Consider the following 23,317-nt stretch of genomic DNA (forward strand, 5'->3'; position numbering starts at 1 on the left):
TTGGTTTGCTGTTGAGAAACTATGAAGTTCTCCATCATGATTTCCAAGTTGGATTTCCTAGGAACGTTATTGTTAGGTGTAGATGGGATCGACTTTTGATATCCCGGAGGTATAGCTGGGGCTTGATTTGGAGCTTGTCCTGGTGCGTATAAAGCATTATTACTCTTATATGAAAAATTAGGATGGTTCTTCTAGTTAGAGTTATAGGTATGCGAGTAGGGATTTCCTTGAGCATAATTCACTTGTTCTGCTTGGATTCTTGTTAGGAGTTGACAATCTGCAGGAGTGTGACCTTGGATTCCACAGACTTCACAATTTTGAGTTGCGGCAACCACGGTGGCTGGAGGTGATACATTTAAACTTTCAATTTTCTGGGCCAGAGCATCCACTTTTGCATTAACATGATCAAGGCTACTTATCTCGTACATGCCACTTTTCGTTTGAGGTTTCTCTACCATTGTTCGGTCGCTTCCCCACTGATAATGGTTTTGGGCCATGCTTTCGATAAGTTGATAAGCATCGGCATGAGGTTTATTCATAAGCGCACCACCTGCGGCGGCGTCTATTGTTAACCTTGTGTTGTATAAGAGACCATTATAGAAGGTATGAATTACTAACCAGTCCTCTAAACCATGGTGTGGACAAAGTCTCATCATGTCTTTGTATCTTTCCCATGCTTCGAAAAGAGACTCGTTATCTTTCTGTTTAAATCCATTTATCTGGGCTCTCAACATAGCTGTTTTGCTTGGAGGAAAATATCGGGCAAGAAAGACTTTCTTCAACTCGTTCCATGTGGTGACTGAGTTGGAAGGTAGAGACTGAAGCCATCTTCTAGCTTTATCTCTTAACGAGAAAGGAAAAAGACGAAGTCGAATTGCCTCTGAAGTGACACCATTAGCTTTAACAGTATCAGCGTATTGGACAAATACGGATAAATGAAGGTTTGGATCCTCGGTAGGATATTGATTCTGTTGCACTACTTGTAGCAGCGAAGGCTTAAGTTCGAAGTTGTTTGCTTCGATTGCGGGTGGAGCAATACTCGAATGCGGCTCATCTTGCGATGGAGCGGCGTAATCTCGAAGAGCACGAGCTGGTTCTGCCATCTCGGGTATCGGCGAAGGAAGAAGATTTTTGAGGTCGGGCACTTCGATAGGAGGGAGATTGTTTGCAGCACGATATTCCCGAATTCGTCGTAAGACTCGGAGATATAGTTCAATGTCGTTAATTCGTAAGTAAAACGACTCGCCTTGTGAGCGAGTGTGTGGCATACAAATCAACGAAAGAAAAAAAAAAGAAAAAAAAATTGCCTTAGTCTCTACAGCGTAACAGAAGAGTTACAATATCGACTAAATAAAAGTCCCCGGCAACGGCGCCAAAAACTTGATCGCGACTTTATGAGTCGATTTGGGGTACTAACTGCAAGTGCACAGTTCTATCGCGTAGTTTTAAAAGATATCGATCCCACAGAGACTTATGAATCGATATACCGTTTTCTAAGGTTACTTCGTAAAGCTAAGGCGGATGATACTTTGATTGTTTGGGGGAAAAGTAAAACTAAAATTAGATCTAAATTAAATATCAATTAAGCGGATATCGGTATGTAGTTCGTCGTAATTAGAGAATCAAATCTTCGTTGGTTTCTTGGTTTTTAAAATAAATCTTTTCGGTAGATACTATTGATTAAAAGTCTTATCTCAAACTCTCGCTCTGTTGAATAGACTATGACTTTATATTAACGTAGCTGTCACTTATTAGTTAAGTCCAAAATCACTTTTTGAAAACAACAGAATCTATAGAAACTCTTTTCATTAAAATAATAACCGTTTAAACGCCCTCGTCTCAAACTCTCGCTCTATTGACTTAGATTATATAATTAAACTTAAATGCTTAACTCTCGTCCTCACATTTAACCTTTAAAAATACTTTTTGAAAAAGATTAGAATTTAATTAACTCTAAAAATTGCTTTCGCCCTGATTTAGAATTAATGTCCAATTTACACTGTCTAGTTAAAAACTCAAACTTTCATTCTATTGATTTTAACTTCTTTACGTCTTTTACTCTCGTACAAAAACTTTGGGATTAACCCTGTAAATTGAGACCATAAAAAGAGTGACTTTATTTTTAAATGAAATTAAACCAACTTAGTTTTGATTCCTTTATTCCGCTTACTTTACATACCGGTATCTAAAATACTTAGCCGGACATGCTAAACGGGTCTAAACAATCATCATGCTTAAATAAAACCATATCAGGCAAACAAGATAAATAAACAGTAATGCAGGGCATATATAAATTAAAACAATAAATTAAAGAACCTGAATAATTAATAGCAATCTTGAACACTCCACCACAGACCGGTTGGATTTGTTCTTGAACTCTTCAATCGGACAGGAAAATAAAAGCGAAAGAATAAAATACTATGATCTAACGTAAGGTTAGATCCAGTAAAAGATACACAATAGTTTCCGGTGTAGAAACTATTGTGTGAAAAATTAATTAAGTGCTTGAAAGATTTACTGGAAAAGAAAGAAATAAAAATTGCTAATGAAATAGAAAGCTGTAGAAAAGTAATGTTGTAAAATATGCTTGCACGGCGGAAAGAGACGGGGCTTCAGGGTTGGATAAAAGCAACTATTTATATTAATCCACTTTTGTAACGGTTTCCAAAAATGCCTTCCGTAAGTAGTCTTCACGTTCCAAGAGTCAAGCGGAAGAATAGGCTTCAACGTGCCTCTGTTGCGCGTTAAAAGCCAAAAATATAGGAGAGGGGTGTGACGTTCGTCACACCATGTGTTACGCTCGTAACACAAGGTAGTAGGGCGTGACGCTCGTCACACCTTGTGTGGCGGTCGTCACAGGTTCAACGCTCCTGGCTTGTAATCGTGGGCTGGGCTTTAGTGGAATTTGCTTCTCATCATCTTTTTGCACCCCTTTTCTTCCTTTTTCACTTATGCTTCAAATAAGTTACCTGAGACAAATAGAAGGAAAAATACCAAGTAATATCGAATAAAATGAAATAAATCGAAACAAATAATAATAAAATTTAATTAAATCGAGTCCAAAAATGTGATATTATTTCATGTTATCATTGGTGTTTAATAGTTGAGAAAACTTGTTGGGGGGTTATATTTCATTGACATATTCTTGTGTAGAATTCTTGATCAATAATATGCAATTCTAATAAGCTATTAATATTATCACCCAACACTTTCATTGCAACTCATATTTGAGTCAACGACGTGAGATCAATCGTATTACCTAATAGACGATCTCTCAGCCTATTAATCAATACGACAACATTAAGTTTCAACAGTTAATACAAATACTTAATCAAAATCTACCTCTTGAATTTAACATATCCATTAGATGAAGAACTTGGATCTATTAATAATCAGTACCTTTCGGATATCAAGTCATACCATGAAAACATGTTTTAGGTAGTTAATCCAAAACAAGCATTAAGAATAAAGAATTCATCAATATTAAAGCTTAAGAAGAATTACATCGAATACCATGATTGGAATCAAAACATTAGTAATACACAACTACGTCTAGCCCCAACATAAGATTAAATTAGATACATTTACTCATCATAGCCTTACACTTAAGCCCTAGGAGAAAGATGTTGAGAAACATCTGTTGAAGATTCCTCAGACAACACTTCTACCAACAGTCTCCTTGTCTTTTCCTCTTTTGTTGTGTTTCTCACACCTACTAAGAAAATTACTTAATTACAAATTTATTACTAATTTCTACAAAGATATCTCAAACTGAACAACTTAAACCCCTCTTTAGAAGGTGTTGGTCTGCCATTTTCGCTAGGTCAGGCTTAGAGCTTTCTTAGCGTAGATACTTTCTTCATCATTCTCCACTAGGAGTCCCATAGGATTACCTATGGTAAAAGTACTACACTAAGATCAATAAAATAAATTTTATAATAATTTCCTTTTTTTGGGCTTAGGAAGGAACTTTATCCCTAAGTGAGCATTCCTTAACCACTATAGAGAGTGTTAAGTATGGTGTGTTGAAATTTTAAACTATTAATCTAAGAAATGCATAAAAAATAGGATAAAGTGAATAAGATAAAATGTGTAAAATAATTTGATTGAAAATTGTGATATGTGTAGAGGAAATAATCATACTAGCCATATAATTGTAACATACAAAAATATTGTTTTACTAAGCTATTTACGCGGCTAATGCACGAGTATTCAATCTACTCTAGGATACACGACACCTTACGTTCAACTTGTTGTCTTTTGTCTCTCGACATGTTTCTTTGACTCTACGCCTCACACTCAACTTTCATATATCATGGTTCCACAATCTTCACGCTGTTTGGTTAATGATACTATTTACACCAAATAGGACCATAAAATTCAATTGTTCAATACTCTACTATATTTTGATTAAGTCTAAAGTTTCAACCATCATAACTGACTCCAATAAACTTGAAAAGAATTTAATTAAAGCATGTTTAAGTATATTTACATTCGTCTAAATTAACATTGACTAATCCTAAAATTGCAGGTTTGTCAATACAATTAATACTTGAGTTATTTTTAAATATAAATAAAAATATGTTTTTACAAATGAATAAGTAAGTGAGATATAGTAAATTCAAATTTACATCCTTATATCTAATATTCTCCCACAACTACTAAATAAATTGACTTAGCCAGAAGAGTTTTATATTCTTAGAAATTGCTAGAATTTTTTTTTAAGGAAGAAATTGTATGATAGAAGAAAATTATATAAAAATATAGAATAAAAGAAAACAGGAACCATTTCTGATATATTTCGAACAAAAAGGGGACCATTTCTGAAATTAGTGAAACGAGGAAGAAAGAGTCTGTGGAGATGAGCGTGGCGACGTATCTTCGCCTTCGGAGACACGCCTCTCTCAACTTCCTCTCCCTTTTCCACTTCCACAACTCACCGCTTTCCACCGTCAGATGGTCTTCTTCTTCGTCATCACCGTCATCTTCCGGTAACACTAAGCCGGATAAGAAGAAGCTCGGGGATCGTCTTTCGTCTGTAATCGACGCCGTCAACGATCGCAAACTACCTCCTGAACTTCGCGGTCAGCGCAATGTTGTTAGGTATTGCATTATTTACACAATTCACTCTCTTAAAAGTTAGAATCACAACTCATATTCTGTAATTCGATAGATTCAATTCAGGTCCGTAGTTTATAAGTGAATATAATCATTTGAAATTATTGTTCTGATTGATACTAATGAACACATGATAGTTAAAAATTAAAATAAATTAATCAAAATTCATGAATTTTTATTCATATTTAGAAATAAAAGCCATAAGTCTTAGCAAAATATACTTCTAAATGCCAATAAAATTCAATAAAATAACCTTGATATCCTTAAAAAATTTAAGTGTAATATCATATATGAATGACACGGCCGCAGCGGTCACGTTCGAGTGGCGTCATTCCCAATCCAATCCCATTATCGCGGTCGTTCCAGCCGAGTCACCCATCTGTGTTGGAATGGCACGACCTGACACGGTTTTCTTGGTTTTGCTGTTCCCTGCCAAGATAATGGCCAGAACAGGCGAGTTTGATAAGATAGCCAAATACACCAGTGCTACGTCCTTAATGTCAATATGTTTATCACCACTTTTCATATCTTCACAATGATCTATAAAATTGTCACCAGGTTCAGGGATATGTGAACAAGAGGCACTGGTTGCTATTGGACACCATTGGTAGACATGACAGGTTAGTAGTACACATCATAACATGTACTACCTCTGGTGTCAAATATAAGGAAAAGTTAATTACTTTTATCATATTAAATGTTATTATTCCATAATTCCCCTTCATCTAATTTGGATTTATTTTCTCCATTGTCATTTTATTTTCATAGAACAATACAGCTGTTTTTAAATTATTTTTGAAATATTAAATGAGATTAACTATTTTTCTTAATGGATGCAACATTAGTTATTTTTGTTTATACATGAAAACATTACATAACATTAAAGAGATTGATATATCACGTAATCCTACCCCAGTTGATAGATCAGTATAATTGGTCTTGCTTGTATGATGGTCTGTGTTAGTTTTGTCATCATTTGTTTAACACAAATTGGCCGTTAGACAGGTCAGAAACTGACTTGATCAACGTTGTCGAGCAAAGAATATGGCATTCAATGGAAGAAGGCCAATTTGAGAACTTGCCCGGGAAAGGAAAGCCGCTTAAACTTGACACAAATCCTCATGCAGATCCAGCTGAAGACACGTTATACAGGATCCTCTCGAAAAATGGATGTGCACCGGAGTGGGTTGAACTTAACAAAGAGATAAGATCTAGAATATCTCAATGGAGGGTGTCCTTGAAGAAAGCTTGGGCAAATAAATGCAGTGGAGATCAGTCTATGTGGGTTGAAAGTTCAGAGGCTTTGAAATCGCAGTTAAAAGAAATCAATGATAAGGTGAGCTAGCTAGGTCATTATGTCATGTTAATGTTTGCAGAAAGTTGGAGAATCGAATATGGTTCTAACAAGTCTTGAACTCTGTCTTTCATGGTTGTAATATTGCACTTGTAACATATCTTCTTTGTTCTTTCCTCTTTTCTTTTTGCAGGTTTTCCGGTATAACCTCATTGTTCCTTTTGGTCGGCAAATGTCCGGCCTTAAGTGGGAGAAAGAGCTAGGTTATTTAGAAGAATGATGAAACTCACTGTTTAGCATGGTAATCAAAATCTCAATTTGAATTGTAAAATTCCACGATTTTGCGATTATGCTTGCCTTCAACAATTTAGAATATACCCTTGAAACGATTATGTGATTATGCTTATAATGAATTTTCGTGATTATGCTTATAAATGAATTTAAATTTATATAAGTATTTGAAGTGTGACTTAAGGACTTTACTATCTTACTTATGAGCAATTCTTATGAATTTAAATTTACACTAGGATTGCTAAGTGATTTAAGATTTTCGGTGTGACCAATTCTATTTTATCTGCATGTATAGGAATTTATATGCTTATACATGAGTTTTAAAAATTCTTATACATGAGTTTTAGAATCAATTAAGGTAACAATTTATGACTTGACTACCTTGATGTAAATCTCATGGCAACAAAACCCGTATCCACGGGTACCCGCTCAAATTTGTCCCGTGTTTAACGAGGAAAATCTGCTTTGACTAGATTCGGGTTTGAGTTTGAGTTTTTCCTGATTTTAAAACATGGAGACGAGACAAGTAATTGGACACTAATATTCACTCCGAATCCGTTCTCGGACCTGTCTCGTTGATGATTTATAATATTTTTGATAATTTAAAATATTAATTGTTTGGTTAATATATTGATATTTTAGTTTATACTATTGAAAGTATGTATTAGATTTTTCTGGATTATTTGAAAGTATGTATTAAATTTTTCTGGATTATTTTAATTTATTATTTCTAGTTTATAGTTTATGTTAATGTACGTTAGAGTTAATTATTTCAACTTTAAAAAATGATTTTGATGCTTTCAACTTTAAAAAGTGATCGGGAGGGATTTAGAGTTCAATTATTTATCTCAGTTGCTTTACTGTTTTAGAATATCAAAATATGTTATTTTCCCTAAGATTGGTCATTCCAACTGAATAGTCATCTGGCATAAGTCATTCAAATGAACTTGTGATTTTGTAAGTGAAAGTATTCTTTAAATGTCTCTATTTCTATTGCCTTTTAGTAATTCAACAATAAGAGTCCTTCTCAGAATTTCTCCTTGAGCCGCTAATAGAATATTGAATGATGAGATCTTCGGCACTAATAGAAAGGCAGATTTCATAGCACTCTTCTGGAGTTTGTGACTAGTATTTTTCTTCATAAAAAACTTCATGTTTTCAAAGGTGGAGCTTTTCAGAATGCTTTGGAATTAGTTTAATGTAGAAGGGTCAATTAGGGATGAAGGTCTCCAAACTAGTTGCTTAAGGGGGATTACTGATGAGGAATCCATGATGGAAAGTGGTGTGTGAAATGTGAGTTTTAATTTAGAGACTAGAAACTCTTCAGATTTCTTGATTCTATCAAGCAAAGAGTATGACAATTCAGAGTAATTCTTGGATGATATTATTAAGATCATTAGAGACTGCATGGATTTTCCATCCTTGGAGGAATATATTGTTAAGCGCTACTCCTCTCTTGAATAACAAAATATCATTTATGTGCACAAATTGTTTATTGTCATGATTATTTAATAATCTGAACTTCATTTTTGTACATATTTTGTAATATACTCTTATGTGCAAAGTAACACGGCTCTATTTTCATACATCATGATTTTATTTTTTTCAATTTTTTTATATTGATAAATATGCTAAAAGATATCTTTCAACATTTTTGTTCAAAGAGTGGCAAACTCAACTCTGGACAAACTTCATTAATTAGATCGGATAGACAGACGAATCTTTCTCAAAATACAAGACACTTCATCTTAACACAAATGTTCTCTTTTCTTATCGGACGACTCTTTGTATCACATGTCGAATCAAACAGGGTGATTTCAACCATATGGCATATATAAATCTCGCCACGTGTTGATTACATGTATTATTTCATTATCAATTTAAAACTACATCTCTTAGACTTCACTGACGTTTACTTGGGTATTAGAGTCATAACCTTGCAGGTGCATTGGAGTCATAACCTTGCAGGCCCTCTTCGCTCCGCCGCATCAAGAGTTCTTACCATCACACTGAAAGAGCTTATTCCTTTAACATCACATATTTCTGGTTCCACCTCTAAATAGTGGCGTTGTCTGTGTGAATCGACGTTTGATTCTCACAAATTTTCACATCAAATTCATTCGATTTTGAAAGTCATATCTCACCAATAACTATCTTGCGCGATCAATAATGGCAATCTCCCGATCTCACTATTTGATATAAATTTATACCTAAGGAGACATGATAAGCTAAGTAATAGTCTGATAACTTTAAGATAAGCACTAATAGCGAAGGTTTTATTGAAGGCAACCCTTTAATTTGAGTGTAGAACTAAGACACAAGATGAGCCTTATTTCTAGTAACATATCCATTCTCATCATTCTTATTCTTGTCAATCCATTTTATGTCAATGTTATTTGCATAATTAGGTCTAGGAACAAGTTCACATTACCTTATTTCTCTCAAAGTGAACAGGCTATTTTTGCATAACATTGACCCAAATTCATCATTGGGAGATTCTTTCACATTCGTGGGTTTAATTTTTGAAATATCCCTTGGTAATTATTCTTTTCTTTCATAAGAAATATTCTCATCATCACCATCTCAATCTCCATCATCCTCAGTAGAATGTAAGTTTTTTCAATATTGTTTGGAACATCTTGCTCATCATTTTAACCAGTGAGATAATGATCTTCGTCTACGTCGGGAGTCACTTCAGTTTGATTGTCATTAACAGTAACATTAATGAATTCCATCATAGATTTTTTGCGCTTGTTAAACACTTGATACACCCCGCTGTTAATGGAATAACCCTTAAATTTCTTATTCGCTCTTTGGATCAAATTTTCTTCTTTGTTCATGATCAGGATGAATATAACATGGAAACATATGAAAAATATTTTAGGTTGGGCTTCCTCCTGCTCTATAGCTCATACCGAGTAAGCTTGGTACCTAGTTGAATTATTACTCGATTATGAATAAGACAAGAAATATTGATTGCTTATGCCCAAACGTGATATAGATGATGTATGACATGGATCATAACTCTCAGAATTTTTTGTAAGGTACGATCCTTCTTTTCGGAAATCCCATTTTGTTAAGGTGTGATGGGGGCAGAGATTACTCATGATAAATCTCTCTAGTAGTGCAGAATGAAAAGAAGTTGGACTTCTTAAATTCTTCACCATGTTCGATTCGAATGTGAATGTTATTTCCAATCTCTTATCTCTTTTCACATTGTAAATAATAGCAAAGAGTTACAAAACAACGAAGGTGTCATACTTTTCACGAATAAACTTCACCCAGGTGTATATGGAGTAGTCATCAACAAAAATAAAAAGATATATCTTTCCTCCAAGATTCTCAACTTGCATAGGTCCCATAAGGTCCATATGAAGTAATTCAAGAACAAGAGTAGTGGTAAGATGTTGATATTCTTATGTTGCATCTTAGTTTGCTTCCCAAATTAGAAGCTTCCACATATTTTACCTTCTTCGATCTTGAGCTCGCGTAGATCAACAATAGCTTTTTTAGAATAAATTTCTCATTCTTATGAGATTCAGGTGCCACAACTTAATTTCTTCAACATTTGATATGAGATAGGATTGAGACTGAATTCCATCAACTTTAGATAAAACTAACATGGGCCACACCATCTTTATTACAATCCTCATACTCACTGCTACCATCTATAACACCCTACTGTGATACCCCAAAATTTATCATCCCCTTTTAATTTTCATTTAACCTTTTGGTTTAAAATTCATATGCATTCATGAACATCCATATCATCTAGTGCACTAATCTCATCATAGATTCAAAGGTTTGAGGTTGATTTTGCTTAACAAGGACCTAGGGTTTGTTTGAGAATCAAGCCCTAGGAGTTATGATGCTACAATCATTGTGGATAGCCCATCATTATGATCAAAGGTGAAAAATTCTAATCAGGGAAAGTTGGTGCTTAAGGCCTAAAAGATTGCATCATGGTGTTCATTCATTGCCCAATCCTAGTTCTTAATCTTGAATTTTTGTGAATCTTGTGGTTTTCTTTTATAGGTTGAAAACCCTAGCTTGGTTCATGGTATTGATGATTTGTTACTCACTTGGTTTGAGGTTTTGGTTATTGTTTGACTTGGAGTTTGACTCAACTAAACCCTAGTTCATGGTGCCATATGATTGGTCTAAGATGTACTTGCATTCATGTTTCATTCACATTCTATTCATTTGATTACATTGTCCATATTACAATGAAAAAAGATTACAAATTACATCATTTTTGCATAAGTTGACATTTGGTCAATTGTTGACTTTTTGGTCAACTATTGACTTTTTGGTCAACCAGATGACCAAAGTCAACTTATCATTCCTACCATCCCAAAAATATATTTCCATTCATTCTACCATGTGTCATCACTAAGATCCTTGTTTCCTTTGTTTTCTTCATGATTTTGGGACTTGGTCCATTTCTTGGTATATTTCTAGGCTGGACCACCTTTTGGACCAAGAAACTAGGTCCATGAGCAGGTGCAAAACCTGATGAGACCACCAAGAAGACCAACATTTGGATCTACCCAAACTTTTCCCATTTTTTAGGCCTTTCTTCATTTTTCAAACAATTTAAACCGCAATTCTCATTACAACCTTCACATTTTCATTTCAAATGATCTCTTATACATTTATCAACCATTTCCGAGCATATATACATTCAAATTTCCTTAAATGAATTTCAATGTCCTTAAACCAATTTCCATATTCAACCACCACATTGATTCATATTACTATAAACCAAATACAAACATTCAACTATTACAATTACATACACACTTCATTTCCATTTAACCAAAGTTACAACATACATAGTTCATTTTACAAAGTACATACACTAAATATGACATGATTCAAATTACAACATGACCTAAGGCAAAATTCCATTGCATAATCCAATCACATATGATCCATAGAGAAATTCCAAACCAGCATTCAACATCCTGCATATTCCACAAGCTCCATGATCAATCAACCAATTGAAATCCATCTGCATAAACAAGCAATTAAAATTCAGTCCAAACAGAACCTACAACTGCATTTCATTTCTAATTTCATTGCATTTCGATTTCCAATAAACTAACCGAACATATTTCATTAACTAACATTTTCATTTCATAACTAATTTCATTTCACAATTAATCCCTGCATTTCAATTAATAACTTTCTACAATTTCACTTGAATTTTAATTTTATTTGACTCTAACAAACTTCTTAATTTCTAACTAACTGCAAGTGAATTTCGTTTGCACCTGCATTTCAATTTCTAATTGAAATCTGAGATCTCAACTCTATAAATAACATTCAGTTCTCAAATCTCAAGGAACAAAATCATTCTAACCATTTCTCAGAGTTCCAAGCTTCATCAATCTCTCACACACAATCATTTTTTCTCTCACACGAATCCACTGCTCAGAGGCACTAATCAGAATTCAGAAGCACAACAACATAGAAAAGAAGAAAAAGAGGGCGAAGGAAAGAATAGAAATACAAAGAAATAATTGCAAGACCGTATCTGAAGTTGGCACCGTTCCGGTAAGCCTTTGTTTCTCTTCATTGTTGTTGCACACTGAGGTTACTGTAAGACCCCAATTTTGACCCTAAGATCCCTCATGTAATTTCATCATATGCATTAGCATTGGGATCATACCTTGGCATTCTCCTTACCCCTCTTTCATTGGGTTTGTTTTAGGAGAGATCATCAAGCACCTATCATACTTGTATATTTGTCATTTTACTAACCAAAATACCAAAAATATGTCTTTGTATTTGCCTAACTCTTTTGTAGGTAGGGCATGATCCTAATTGGTCTATCAAGTTCATATCTAGGGTTTAAGACCCTTATGTTTAAGAGCACAACCAAGGATTGATCCACAAAGTCTCTAAGCATCATATATGAGTCCCTATGATCTCTACATGTTTATTTTGATCAAGTTTTCTTCAAGAGTTTGGAGTTAGTTTGCCTTGGAAACCATAGTTTGTCTAGGTATCCTGAGTAACTTATTCAACAAGCTTCCTCATCAATTGATCAAATTTCTCAAGGGATACTCCAAAATTCATCATCTTATGCATATGTGATCTACCATGAGCCTAAAAAGTCAAGATAATTGCATGTTAGCAAGTTGGTTGATGGTGGTTGGCCAGATGGATTCATCTGATCAAAACTGGGTCTCCCTAGACCCTATCTCCTACAATTTTCACCATATGAAAATGATTCCAAAAGAAACGTTACTCTAAGTGACACTCCAAACAACTTTCATGTTTAAGTCTAGAGCTAATTTTGCTTGGAAAGTCATTTCTATGTTGAAACATTATAGGTCATTTTGTCTAAACCCTAATTTGAAAGTCAACTTCCCAAGGCCATAACTTTCTCAATTTTTATGAGATGAAATATTTCCAAGTTGCATAGTCAAATTCAAGATGTCTAATTCAAATTTGATGTTTGGAGTGAAAGCTAAATCAACTTTTATGAGCATGTGATATGAGGATACATTATAGGTCATTTTGGATCAATACCATTGAACAAGTGATTTTCCTCAACTTAAAAAATGCATAACTCTCTCATTCTAAATCCAAATGATGTCAAATTGGTGACCGTTTTTAAGGTATTTAAAAGAGATACAACTTTGATGAAGACACATTTCTCATTTGGAGCTCACATAAAAGTTTTAGTAAGGTGGAAGATTGAGGTATATGGCTTGACACTTAGAAAAATTTTCAACATGTTGAAATTTCCAAACTTCCACCTCAAAATTCACCTTCATCCAAGTTCCAAATGGAAAAGTGTTCAACATAAGAGTTGTTCCTCTTGATCCAAGCTTTCCAAAGAGTCCTAATTCATTCATTTTGGACAAAGTTTGATAGGGCTGCGCATGGTTTTAACAGGCCCGCATCATTGGTGGAAATCAAAGTTCAAATTATCACATAACATTGCCTTGCCATTCAAGCTTCATTCCAACCTCATTTCAGATGCATTTGGACCTAATTGGATTGCTTCATGGGCCTGTACACGCCCATGCAAGCTTGCATCATGCAATTGCCAAAATTGGAAACAAATTCAAGTGTGCAAATAACACTTCCAAATGCTATAAATATGGACCCTCTGAGCTCATTTTAGAGGATCCTGGCGCACCAGCTTTTCCCCCTCTCTTCAAACCCTCACAATTCAAAGGAAAACCTGATAATTTTCACTTGAAAATTGAGTTTGAATCTCACTGTTTGGAGATTCAAAAACTCCAGGATCCAAAGCTTCTTTCCATTCCTAATCCACTTCTGCAAGTCATTGGAGCAAGATCAAACAAGAATTGAAGCAAGGAAGACAAGTTCTGCACAGTATTGAAGGTATTTTCCAGAAATTTTCTTCTCTTCGATTCTCACTCAATTCTCATCAATTCTCTTGGATCTTTGGTTGTCTGAAGTCCTACCAATGTTGGCAAGAAGATTGAGTTGCTTTGAGGCCAAATCAAAGCAACTCAGTTGACACACCTCAAAATTCAACTCCTAATATCTTTATATATATGTGGAGTTAGTTAAAATTGAGGTCAGATTCGTGGTCTACGCCATTTTTTCTTTCAGATCATGTCCTCCTTTTTCATTTATGTGATGGTGATGACTGAACTAGTCCGGCGAGGTTCGCCTGAGAAGGTGACCGGAGGTTTAGCGCCGATGATGTGTTGGACAGGTTCTGAGCCACATGATCAATTCAAAATGTTTTAATCTCGTGCGTTGCTTGTAAATACTACTTGTGTTACGCGTTGACTAGTGACAATGGTGGAAAGCGCGCTGAGGACCACTTAATCTCCCACCTCAATTAATGAGGGAGATCAAGTGGTCCACGTTTTTTTGTATTTTCTGATTTTCATTTTATTCCTTTGATTTTCATTAATTCATACTAATTTTAATATTGATCCAAAAAATATGAGAGTTTCACCAAAAAAATTTAAATAAAATTCTCTTTCATATTTTGAATTAAAATTATTTTTTGGATCATTATTAATATTTTTTATGATTTAATTGATTTTGTAATTATTTTTAATTGCTTAAAAATACTTTTAAGTTTCCAAAAATTATGAAATTTTTTCTCCAAGGTCCTTTGACCTTGTTTGACCTATGATAAATCTCATGGCCATTTCTTTGGTGTTTTGATGAGGTTTTAGGAATTTGACAAACCATATTTAATTTAATGCATTATTTTTAGTATTTTTAAATTGAATAAATGTCAAATAATTGTGTTGAGCTATTTTGATTATTTGTATAAGTTTGACTTGTGTTGTTGGGCCTTGGTCAAGGTTGATTTGACTTTGTTAAGTTAAGATCATTGGATTTAGGGGATTGGTGGAATGTATATTCCATCTCCCAAAATGAATGAATGATCTTAATTTGGTAAAAGTCCTCCTTTGTCCAATTTGAGTTTTGATCCATTTCCCCCCCCCCCCCCTCTTCATCTCATTCCCGTTCTTTATGTATTCATATCATGGACCTATGATATCTCTACATCCTAAGGCTAGTTGATTGCAAAATCAACATAAGTATGGATGAGATTAGACCACCACTTTTGCATATTCTTTTTGTGTGTGGTATGTTTCATGAGCATAGTCCATTATACTATGTCTCTAACATGCATTAACACCAAGATTCTATTGCCGACCTCAAATAGTTGTGACTTATACATAAGTCCAATTACGATTGCTTAACATAACGCTAAATTTTTGATACAAAAGGAATAACATTCTAGTTAGTGATATTGTAGGTCTCCCCTCTTTCATGGTATTGTGTGGAAACTTGGCCTTTTTTCCTTCCTTTGGAAGATGCCTTGGTTCAAGGATTCATGCTTGTGATAAGTGGGTTGAGTTTTCTCCAAAGAATGACTTAAAATAAAAAGCAAAAACAATACTAACTTCTAGCTCATTAACAACTAACATTTAATTTCAAGTCATTTACTTTAATATACTTTATTTTTAAGCTTTATTCATTTGCCATTATTCATAACATTCTAATTGTTTATGTTAATGTCCTTTTCACTTTGTCCCTTTGGATCATATTTTGTGATATATTTTGCTTGTTTGTGTGGTCTTTGACCATTAATGTGCATAATAAAAACCAGAACCATAAAAAACATCTTGTGTGGACTGTTGGTTTGAGATGAGACAATTGGACTTAGAATTTAGGCAACACTCCCTATGCAAAGAACTTGGCCAATGCCAACTTTCATGTAACCAAGTGCTGGTAATCTGAAACTTCATCTGATACATCATTGAAGATCCATTTGAGTTCATCTGCAACATGATCATTGTGAAGCTGTTAGTTTGAACCTGTGACCCATGTCATTATGGAATTCATCTGCTACATGGGCAAATTTAAAGAAAGATCACGGAGTTGCTAAGCTTGGATGTGGCTATCTTTATTTTATGCCTTACTCTTCAAGTTGATATTTTGTGCATTGTTTGTTGCTTGATTCTAATGTCCAAGGGAATTTAGGTTTCTATATGACATTCTTGTCTATTGGATTGCAGGCCATTGGTCAGATCTTTTCAACTCTTAACTTTTAATTTTGTGCTTAGGATTAGTCTCTTCATCTCCTCCCCATTTCTTTAATTTCAAAATCTCTCACTCCTTTCAAAAAAACTTCTTTGTTTGTGCTTGTTTTCTAAACTTAGACCACTTTTGCAAATTAGAAACTTTGGCCTTATGACATTGCATTTTTAAACTCCCTTTTCTTAATCAAACTTGTAAATATACTTAATTATACTTGACTTAAAATTTTCAAAAGCCAAAAAAAGAACTAACTCATTCAAGCCATTTTTAGGCCTTTGTGCCTTTCAAACTTAATTTTTTGTTAAAAACAATGCATCCACTTTGAAATTTGTATAACGAACTATGAGGTTTTGATCCCTCATTTTTATGTTGGTACGTAGGCACAAGTATGAAGGTCTTGTCAAACACAAAAATATAATTAATGAATTCTTTTCTCATTTCCCCATTCTATTTGCTTGCAAACATCATTTGTACAAAACACATATGCACACAAGAAAGGACTCCCTAGGAGTACCTAGGACACTTTGGGTGCTAACACCTTCCCTCTGTGTAACCAACCCCCTTACCTGTAATCTCTGAAATTTTATTAGTTTTGATTTGAAAACTTATTATTTTTGGGTTTTGTTCGTACTTTTCCCTTTTACCTTGGAAACAATAAAAGAGCGGTGACGACTCTTGTTATTTGATGTCATGCTTATCTATAGCTTGATGATCATGAATTTACCGTTATAGTTACCACTATGTAGTTTGTAGCGAGGGGAATCAAATCCACATGGTGGTTTGACTTGATTCCCCTCTGTCGCACCTCGAAAAAAAAATGGGGATACGACTTCAAAGCGAAGCGCGATCGCACGCTCGCAATGATGGACTGAACAGAGTCGCCATCGAACTTTATTTATTCCTAAAAAGGAAAGGGGAAATATCGATAAAACCCAAGACAAAAGAAAGGATAAGATATGGTCATCGCAACCAATATCAGGGTTCGGGAGTCGGTTACGTAAGGGGAAGGTATTAGCACCCCTCACGTCCGTTGTACTCAACGGGAACCATTAGGTCAGTTGTGTGCGTTAATGTTAGTTTGAAATATTAGGCTTTTCAATTTATTAGGTGGGAAAGAAAGAATATAAGAGAGAAGAAATGTTTTTGGATTTTTTAACGAAGGACTAAACCTAAGTTTTTTATTAGTGGGCCTGACAAGATTTACAAATCCTGCTCCTACGTATCTCAAAAGAGAAATCAAGGCTTACGTAGTTCTGGGTAGAAAATGTTTGTTTGTTGGTCGATTTTAGCGAAAGTCATACTGTATTAATCGACGAAAACATTATTTTACCCAAAACAGATGAGGAGTGAACGCATACCACACATCGAACGGATTTATAAATCTACATTCGGAAAAGCGTCATTTATCTCTACTCAACAATCGTGGCCGAAACATTGTTTTGTATCTCTTAAGACAATATATCTTTCATTTATGAAAAAGGTTTTTGATTAACCGCACGGCGGAGAGAAAAGAATTTGATTGGTTGAATGCGTTTTGAGTGATGGCGAGAACTTGGATGAGCGAGATATACATCTCGAATCCTAGCCTCAGGAGTGCATGGTATACACCATGTTCCATTTCCATATTTATTGAGAAAGGTTAAGATAGGAATTAAGTATTTTGGAATTTAATTGAGAAAGGGTTTGAAGAAACCGCATTGACAATTTTAGACGATGGCGAGAGCTAAGATTGGCGAGATATACATCTCGAATCCTAGTCTCAGGAGTGCATGGTATACACCATGTTCCATTTCCATCTTTATTGAGAAAGGTTAAGATAGGAATTAAGTATTTTGGAATTTAATTGAGAAAGGGTTTGAAGAAACCGCATTGACAATTTTAGACGATGGTGAGAGCTAAGATTGGCGAGATATACATCTCGAATCCTAGTCTCAGGAGTGCATGGTATACACCATGTTCCATTTCCACCTTTATTGAAAAAGTGTTAAATAGGAATTAGGTATTTTGAGTTTTTGTTGTGAAAATGACTTGACCCTAGATCAAGTATTGATGGACGTTTGAGAAAGATTTGAATGAGTGTTCGATAGAGCAAAGTGGATAAATTTGGATGATGGCGAGAGCTAGGATTGGCGAGATATACATCTCGAATCCTAGTCTCAGGAGTGCGCGGTATACACCATGTTCCACTTCCATCTTATTGAAAAAGTCTTAACTATAAATTAATATTTTTTGAGTTTTTTATTAGGAAAAATGGCTTGACGTTGAACCAAGCGTTTGATGAAAGTTTGAAAGAAAAGGAATAGAATATGAGGGAGAAATGAATTGATTTGTTTTTTGAGAAAATACTCGACGTTGGATCGAGTCCTATTTTTGATCTTTTTGAAATGGTTGATTTTATTCTTGTGTTAGTATTTAACTAAATAGTCAAACAAATAAAGAAATGAAATAGTACAAGATTATTACACATCGGGGGAGTGGGGTACATTTTGTCAAATGGGGATTAAAAATCATGAAATAATTAAATCGGATCCAAACAACAAATAATGCATGAGTGTGAGTGCAAGAGAACCGGCTCATTGTAAGAAAGCCCAAGAGTAAGCTATGTGAGGTTGATGGCGATGCTTAAAAAGCAATCGACTTACAAGGGTGTGAAAATGGGCTCGATATTGAATCGAGAAAAATATGATTTTTATAGTTTTAAAATGGCTTTGAATGAATGATGAAATTTAAAAACAAATCGGTGTTATTAAACAATAATGAAACTATAAGTATAATAAAAACACATAAAAAAAATGCTAAAAGAAATAAAAGGCTAAAGGAAAAAAAAAAGCTCAATATGGGTATCGAACCCACTACACTAAAGACCATAGAAACCAAACCTCTCCACCAGGCCACTTACTGACTAATTGTTATTTTGATGCTAGATTGGATAAATAAACTAAAGTGGATTAAAAATTAGAATTAAACTAAAAAACTAATAAAAAACTGTTAGACTAACCTAATTAAACCAAGCCGCTTGGCTGTTGGGTTTCCAATGGGTATAAATTGGAAATATAAAAACGATTATTAACTAATAACCTAGGAAATTTAAACGTTTTTTAAAGGTTTATTCTGTTTAAAGTAAATTAAAAGAAAGAAAGGAAAAAAAAGAGAATAGTAACAGATTGCCCTCAACCTCACTTCTCTCTCACATTCTCACCAAAAAACCATTCGATCGCTCTCTTGCCCACGTCGCTCAACCTCGTCTCTCAACCTCCATCATTCAAACGCTCCTCACCTCACGTTTCTTTCAACCCCTCAACGAATCTCTCTCGCACTCGACCTCAAGCTCCTCTCACGTCCTCTACCACATTCCCAAATGCACCATACCCACAGCTTTAAAGGAATCTGAAGTTTACCTCCGGTGGCGATTTGGTAGTGACGATGAACGATGAAGCCAAAACTTCACTCTTTCGCCTCTCTGATCCAGGTATGTTTCGATTTTGGGATTTTAGGGTTTTTTGAGATTTTCGCCTCCGAGTCCTTTTTTTTCTCTCTCTCACTGATTTCTCTTTCTCTCCTTTTATGCTCACAGATTAGGGTTTTCGGATTTGGTACTCAAAAGCTCAAAGAAGAAAATTTCCAGAAGTCTTTTTGATGCTCAGAATTGGACTACCTCCTCTGATGCTTGGCCTTGGAAAGGTAATCTGCACCACGCTTTCTTCTTGAATTTCGTCTCTATTCCAATTTGGGAATTTTTTGGATTCTAACACTTGCCAATTGCTTTGTGTTACTGCAGTAAAAACATTGAAGATTTCAAAAGCATTTTCGGTTTTGATCACAGCTCAGGTTTTACTCGGTTTTGGATTTTCACAAGAAAACAGGACCAGGAGTGCAATTATTGTTGCTTGGCCATCTCTATCCTCATCTCTTTTGAAAGCTTTGGCATTAGGACAACAATAATGGTTCATACAGCTTTGCAAAGGAAAAAATGCAGTTCCTTCGCAACAAGTAGAATAGTCTTCACCTAAAGCATCTGGAATTGGTTGTGTAATTTCCTCAGCTTCTTCCTTATCAGGGTTTGTCATTTCATCAATGTATAAAAAGTAATCCTCCACAGGAGAAGCAACAACCAAATCAAGATGATTCAGTTCAAACATGCCAATGATATGTCCATAGATTTTAAGGGAGAATAACGGCTCACATTCCTTGTCAAATATTGCTGTTTCAAGAAGTTGGAGAGACTCATATGCCAACTCTTTTATTTGCATCTTGAATGACGCTTCATCGGGAGAATCGATATCATCTGGTAATGCAATGCAGTCCTACCACCTCTTTTTGTATCCCATTGATATAGGTCTCCAAGCTTCCAAAAGAAGATAGAAATTATAGTTGTCTTTGCAGCAAGGAGGAATATGTCATTTGTTTCATTAGCACGTTTCATGAATTTAAAGAGTGCCTCTCTATGCCTTGGATCAGAACTCTCACCAGTACAGAGTAAAGAATGGGAGGATTCCCAGTCAGCCTCTGCACACAACATGCTGCAGTAGTAAGCTTCTCCACATCCACCAGGGCATGGAACATGTGGAGGCAATGAGAACTCCTCAGAGCAAGGCAATCTCAATTCACCATTCATCAATGATTCCACAACTCCTTCAGGGAGAGGAACTATATTTTTTAAACCACCCGAACAACGTTGCAAAGTGCTCTCTTCTTCATCAGACAAATCCATTTCATGAGAGTTTTCAACAGACTTTGAAGAGGTTCCTGCATCACAAGCATGACTCTCATTGGCCCTTAATTCTCTCAAGTAAAGCCTCCTCAGGTGTCATTGCAGAAGTATTATATGGTGGTATATGGCGAGTGACATGAGCTTCTGTGTTTGCAAGAGCAATTCCTTTTACTTCAACATTTTTCATTTTCTCATCCAGGTTCTTTTTAGCTTCAGGTTCTGCATCTTTTCTGATTTCATCAAACTTATTACGCATATCATTATGTCTCTTTGTTCCGAAAGCAGCATCGGTCAATCTACTTTTGGCTCTCCACTGATCCTGACTCATCTCTTCCACCGGAGCCGCACTCGGAAGTGGCTCCTTATATTCCAAACCTCTCACTCTTGGTTCCAATCTAAATATCTTATTAGCAACAATTCGCACAACCTTAAGCGTCTGAACTTCCTTATCAAACACACCAAGCGCATGCATCCCTCGGTGTGCCATAGCCTCCTGTCTCTGTAATATTTTGGTTTGAATTTCTTCAACAGATCCCAACACTGTCACACCAACCTTCTTCAATTTCTCGAACACGGGCTTCGCTTACAAGCTGTTGCTGAAGTTTCTGTTGTGGGGAGCCAAACAATTATCAGCGGTTACGGTGAGTTTTTTCGATGCTGTCATGTTCTTTCCAATTTTCTGTTGTGGCCTTTGTAACCGAAATATGAACTGCTGTGATATTGCAGGTTTATTTGGAAATGAAGAAAGGTTTCCTCTTGACAAGCCTGACTGCTTCAAAGACAGTGAGGGAGATAGCCAACAGATGGTGACATGCCAAAACTTGGCCCAGAACAAATGGCACGTGAAGGAGGAGTGGCAATTTGAGATTGCTGATATTAGGTACCGGAACAAAACCTGGGATACGTGATTACAACAAGCAGCACTGTAAAGTTTAAAATGCCGGTGATTAGCTTTAGTGCCTCAAATTTGTAGTTTACGGTTGTTTGTAATTAGATGCATATTATAATCCTTAATTTTTGGTAGCTGTAATTGTTGAGTTCCAAGTAACAACATCTCTATATGCCATTCCTTTGAAAACCTTGTTAACATCTTCTATGCTCATGTCGATCAAAGTTGCAGAGAGAGTCAATCTTATTTCAAATACCATATTTCACTGCCAATTCATGAATCTTCATGCCTTCTTCCAAATTGGAGGTGTAAGCACCAACTCGCAATGCACTAACCACAGTAACCCAGTTGGGTTATTGGATATTTGATTATAAAAATGGATATGGATTTTTAGGAATAATCCAAGACTAATCTAAATATCAATTTAAATAATAATAATAAATCAGCAAAAAACCAAATTAAAATCAAATTAATCTATAATTCATTAAAATTACTTCGATATCAACTCTAACATTCATTTGGAAATTAAAATCAATTAGAGTTTGAATCATTAGTAAAATAAACAATTAAGATTAAATTGAAACTTGGAATTAAATTTAATTCGAAATTAAAATCAAATTGAAAAATTAAAAAGTCAAATGATTAAAATCCATTTTATAATCAAAAGCACCATGATCAAAAGGCATAGACAATGACCAATGTGTAACAAAAATATGGATTTGGGAATGAATGTATACAAATGAACCTTAGGCCAAGTGCCAAACAAAAATGAAGAAAAAAATGGAAAAATTCAGGACCAAAATCGGGGTATGACAGTTGCCCCTATTTAAGCGTCTTCAACTAGAGAATATGAAGCAGGACACTCTTCATATGATCATAGTGGGAGATGGTTAAATACTAAGAAAACCCGGATTTTGATCCTGAATCCCTATGACATGATGTGATATGATATGATATGACATGATATGCATGATATGCATGGATGCATGATTTTTCTTGTAATTTTTATCTGCTAGGGATATGATGGACCCTTGATAGGAGATGCTACTAGACAGACCAATCTGTGGGGTATGCTGATGACCCAACAGGGAGACAGACAAAAGGTGAAAACAAACTTGCCGGGGAAGACAGATCCTGCTGGAGAATCAGACACACACTGGAGAGTACTCAAAGTGAAATTTGATAAACGACGCTTAGAATACCAGGGATTTCGGTAGTAAGTTCACATATGACTTACCAAAACCGAATAAAGGAAAAGATGCTACAACAGGTTCATATATGACCTGACAACGCTGGGGAATATCAAGAAGTTCTGACAGCAGGTTCAGGTATGTCCTAACAAACTCAGAAGAATTCAAGAAAAGTGTATCAACATGTTCATATATAACCTGATAATACTGGAACAAACATAGAGAAAGACTCTTCAGAACAGGTTCATGTATGACCTGACACCGGA

At 35.1% G+C, this 23,317-nt stretch overlaps 1 protein-coding gene, 1 non-coding gene and 1 pseudogene across 2 annotated transcripts; 2 read left to right on the plus strand and 1 right to left on the minus strand.

Moving 5' to 3' along the window:
• The first annotated feature begins 627 nt into the window (after positions 1 to 627).
• On the plus strand, positions 628 to 734 carry LOC127099711 (small nucleolar RNA R71). The gene has a single exon (XR_007794187.1). It is a non-coding gene; the product is annotated as a small nucleolar RNA R71 (small nucleolar RNA).
• A 3,980-nt stretch (positions 735 to 4,714) lies between these two features.
• LOC127098473 (uncharacterized) lies at positions 4,715 to 6,866 on the plus strand. Its single transcript, XM_051037080.1, has 3 exons — positions 4,715 to 5,103; positions 6,124 to 6,454; positions 6,606 to 6,866. The coding sequence occupies exons 1-3, from the start codon at positions 4,862 to 4,864 to the stop codon at positions 6,690 to 6,692; spliced, it is 660 nt and encodes a 219-aa protein (XP_050893037.1). The 5' UTR covers positions 4,715 to 4,861; the 3' UTR covers positions 6,693 to 6,866.
• Positions 6,867 to 20,085: 13,219 nt separating this feature from the next.
• On the minus strand, positions 20,086 to 21,459 carry LOC127094352 (histone-lysine N-methyltransferase ATXR2-like; annotated as a pseudogene).
• Between the last annotated feature and the right edge of the window lie 1,858 nt (positions 21,460 to 23,317).

Source organism: Lathyrus oleraceus, chromosome 6 (genome assembly GCF_024323335.1).
Source record: "Lathyrus oleraceus cultivar Zhongwan6 chromosome 6, CAAS_Psat_ZW6_1.0, whole genome shotgun sequence".
NCBI classification, from domain to species: Eukaryota; Viridiplantae; Streptophyta; class Magnoliopsida; order Fabales; family Fabaceae; genus Lathyrus; species Lathyrus oleraceus.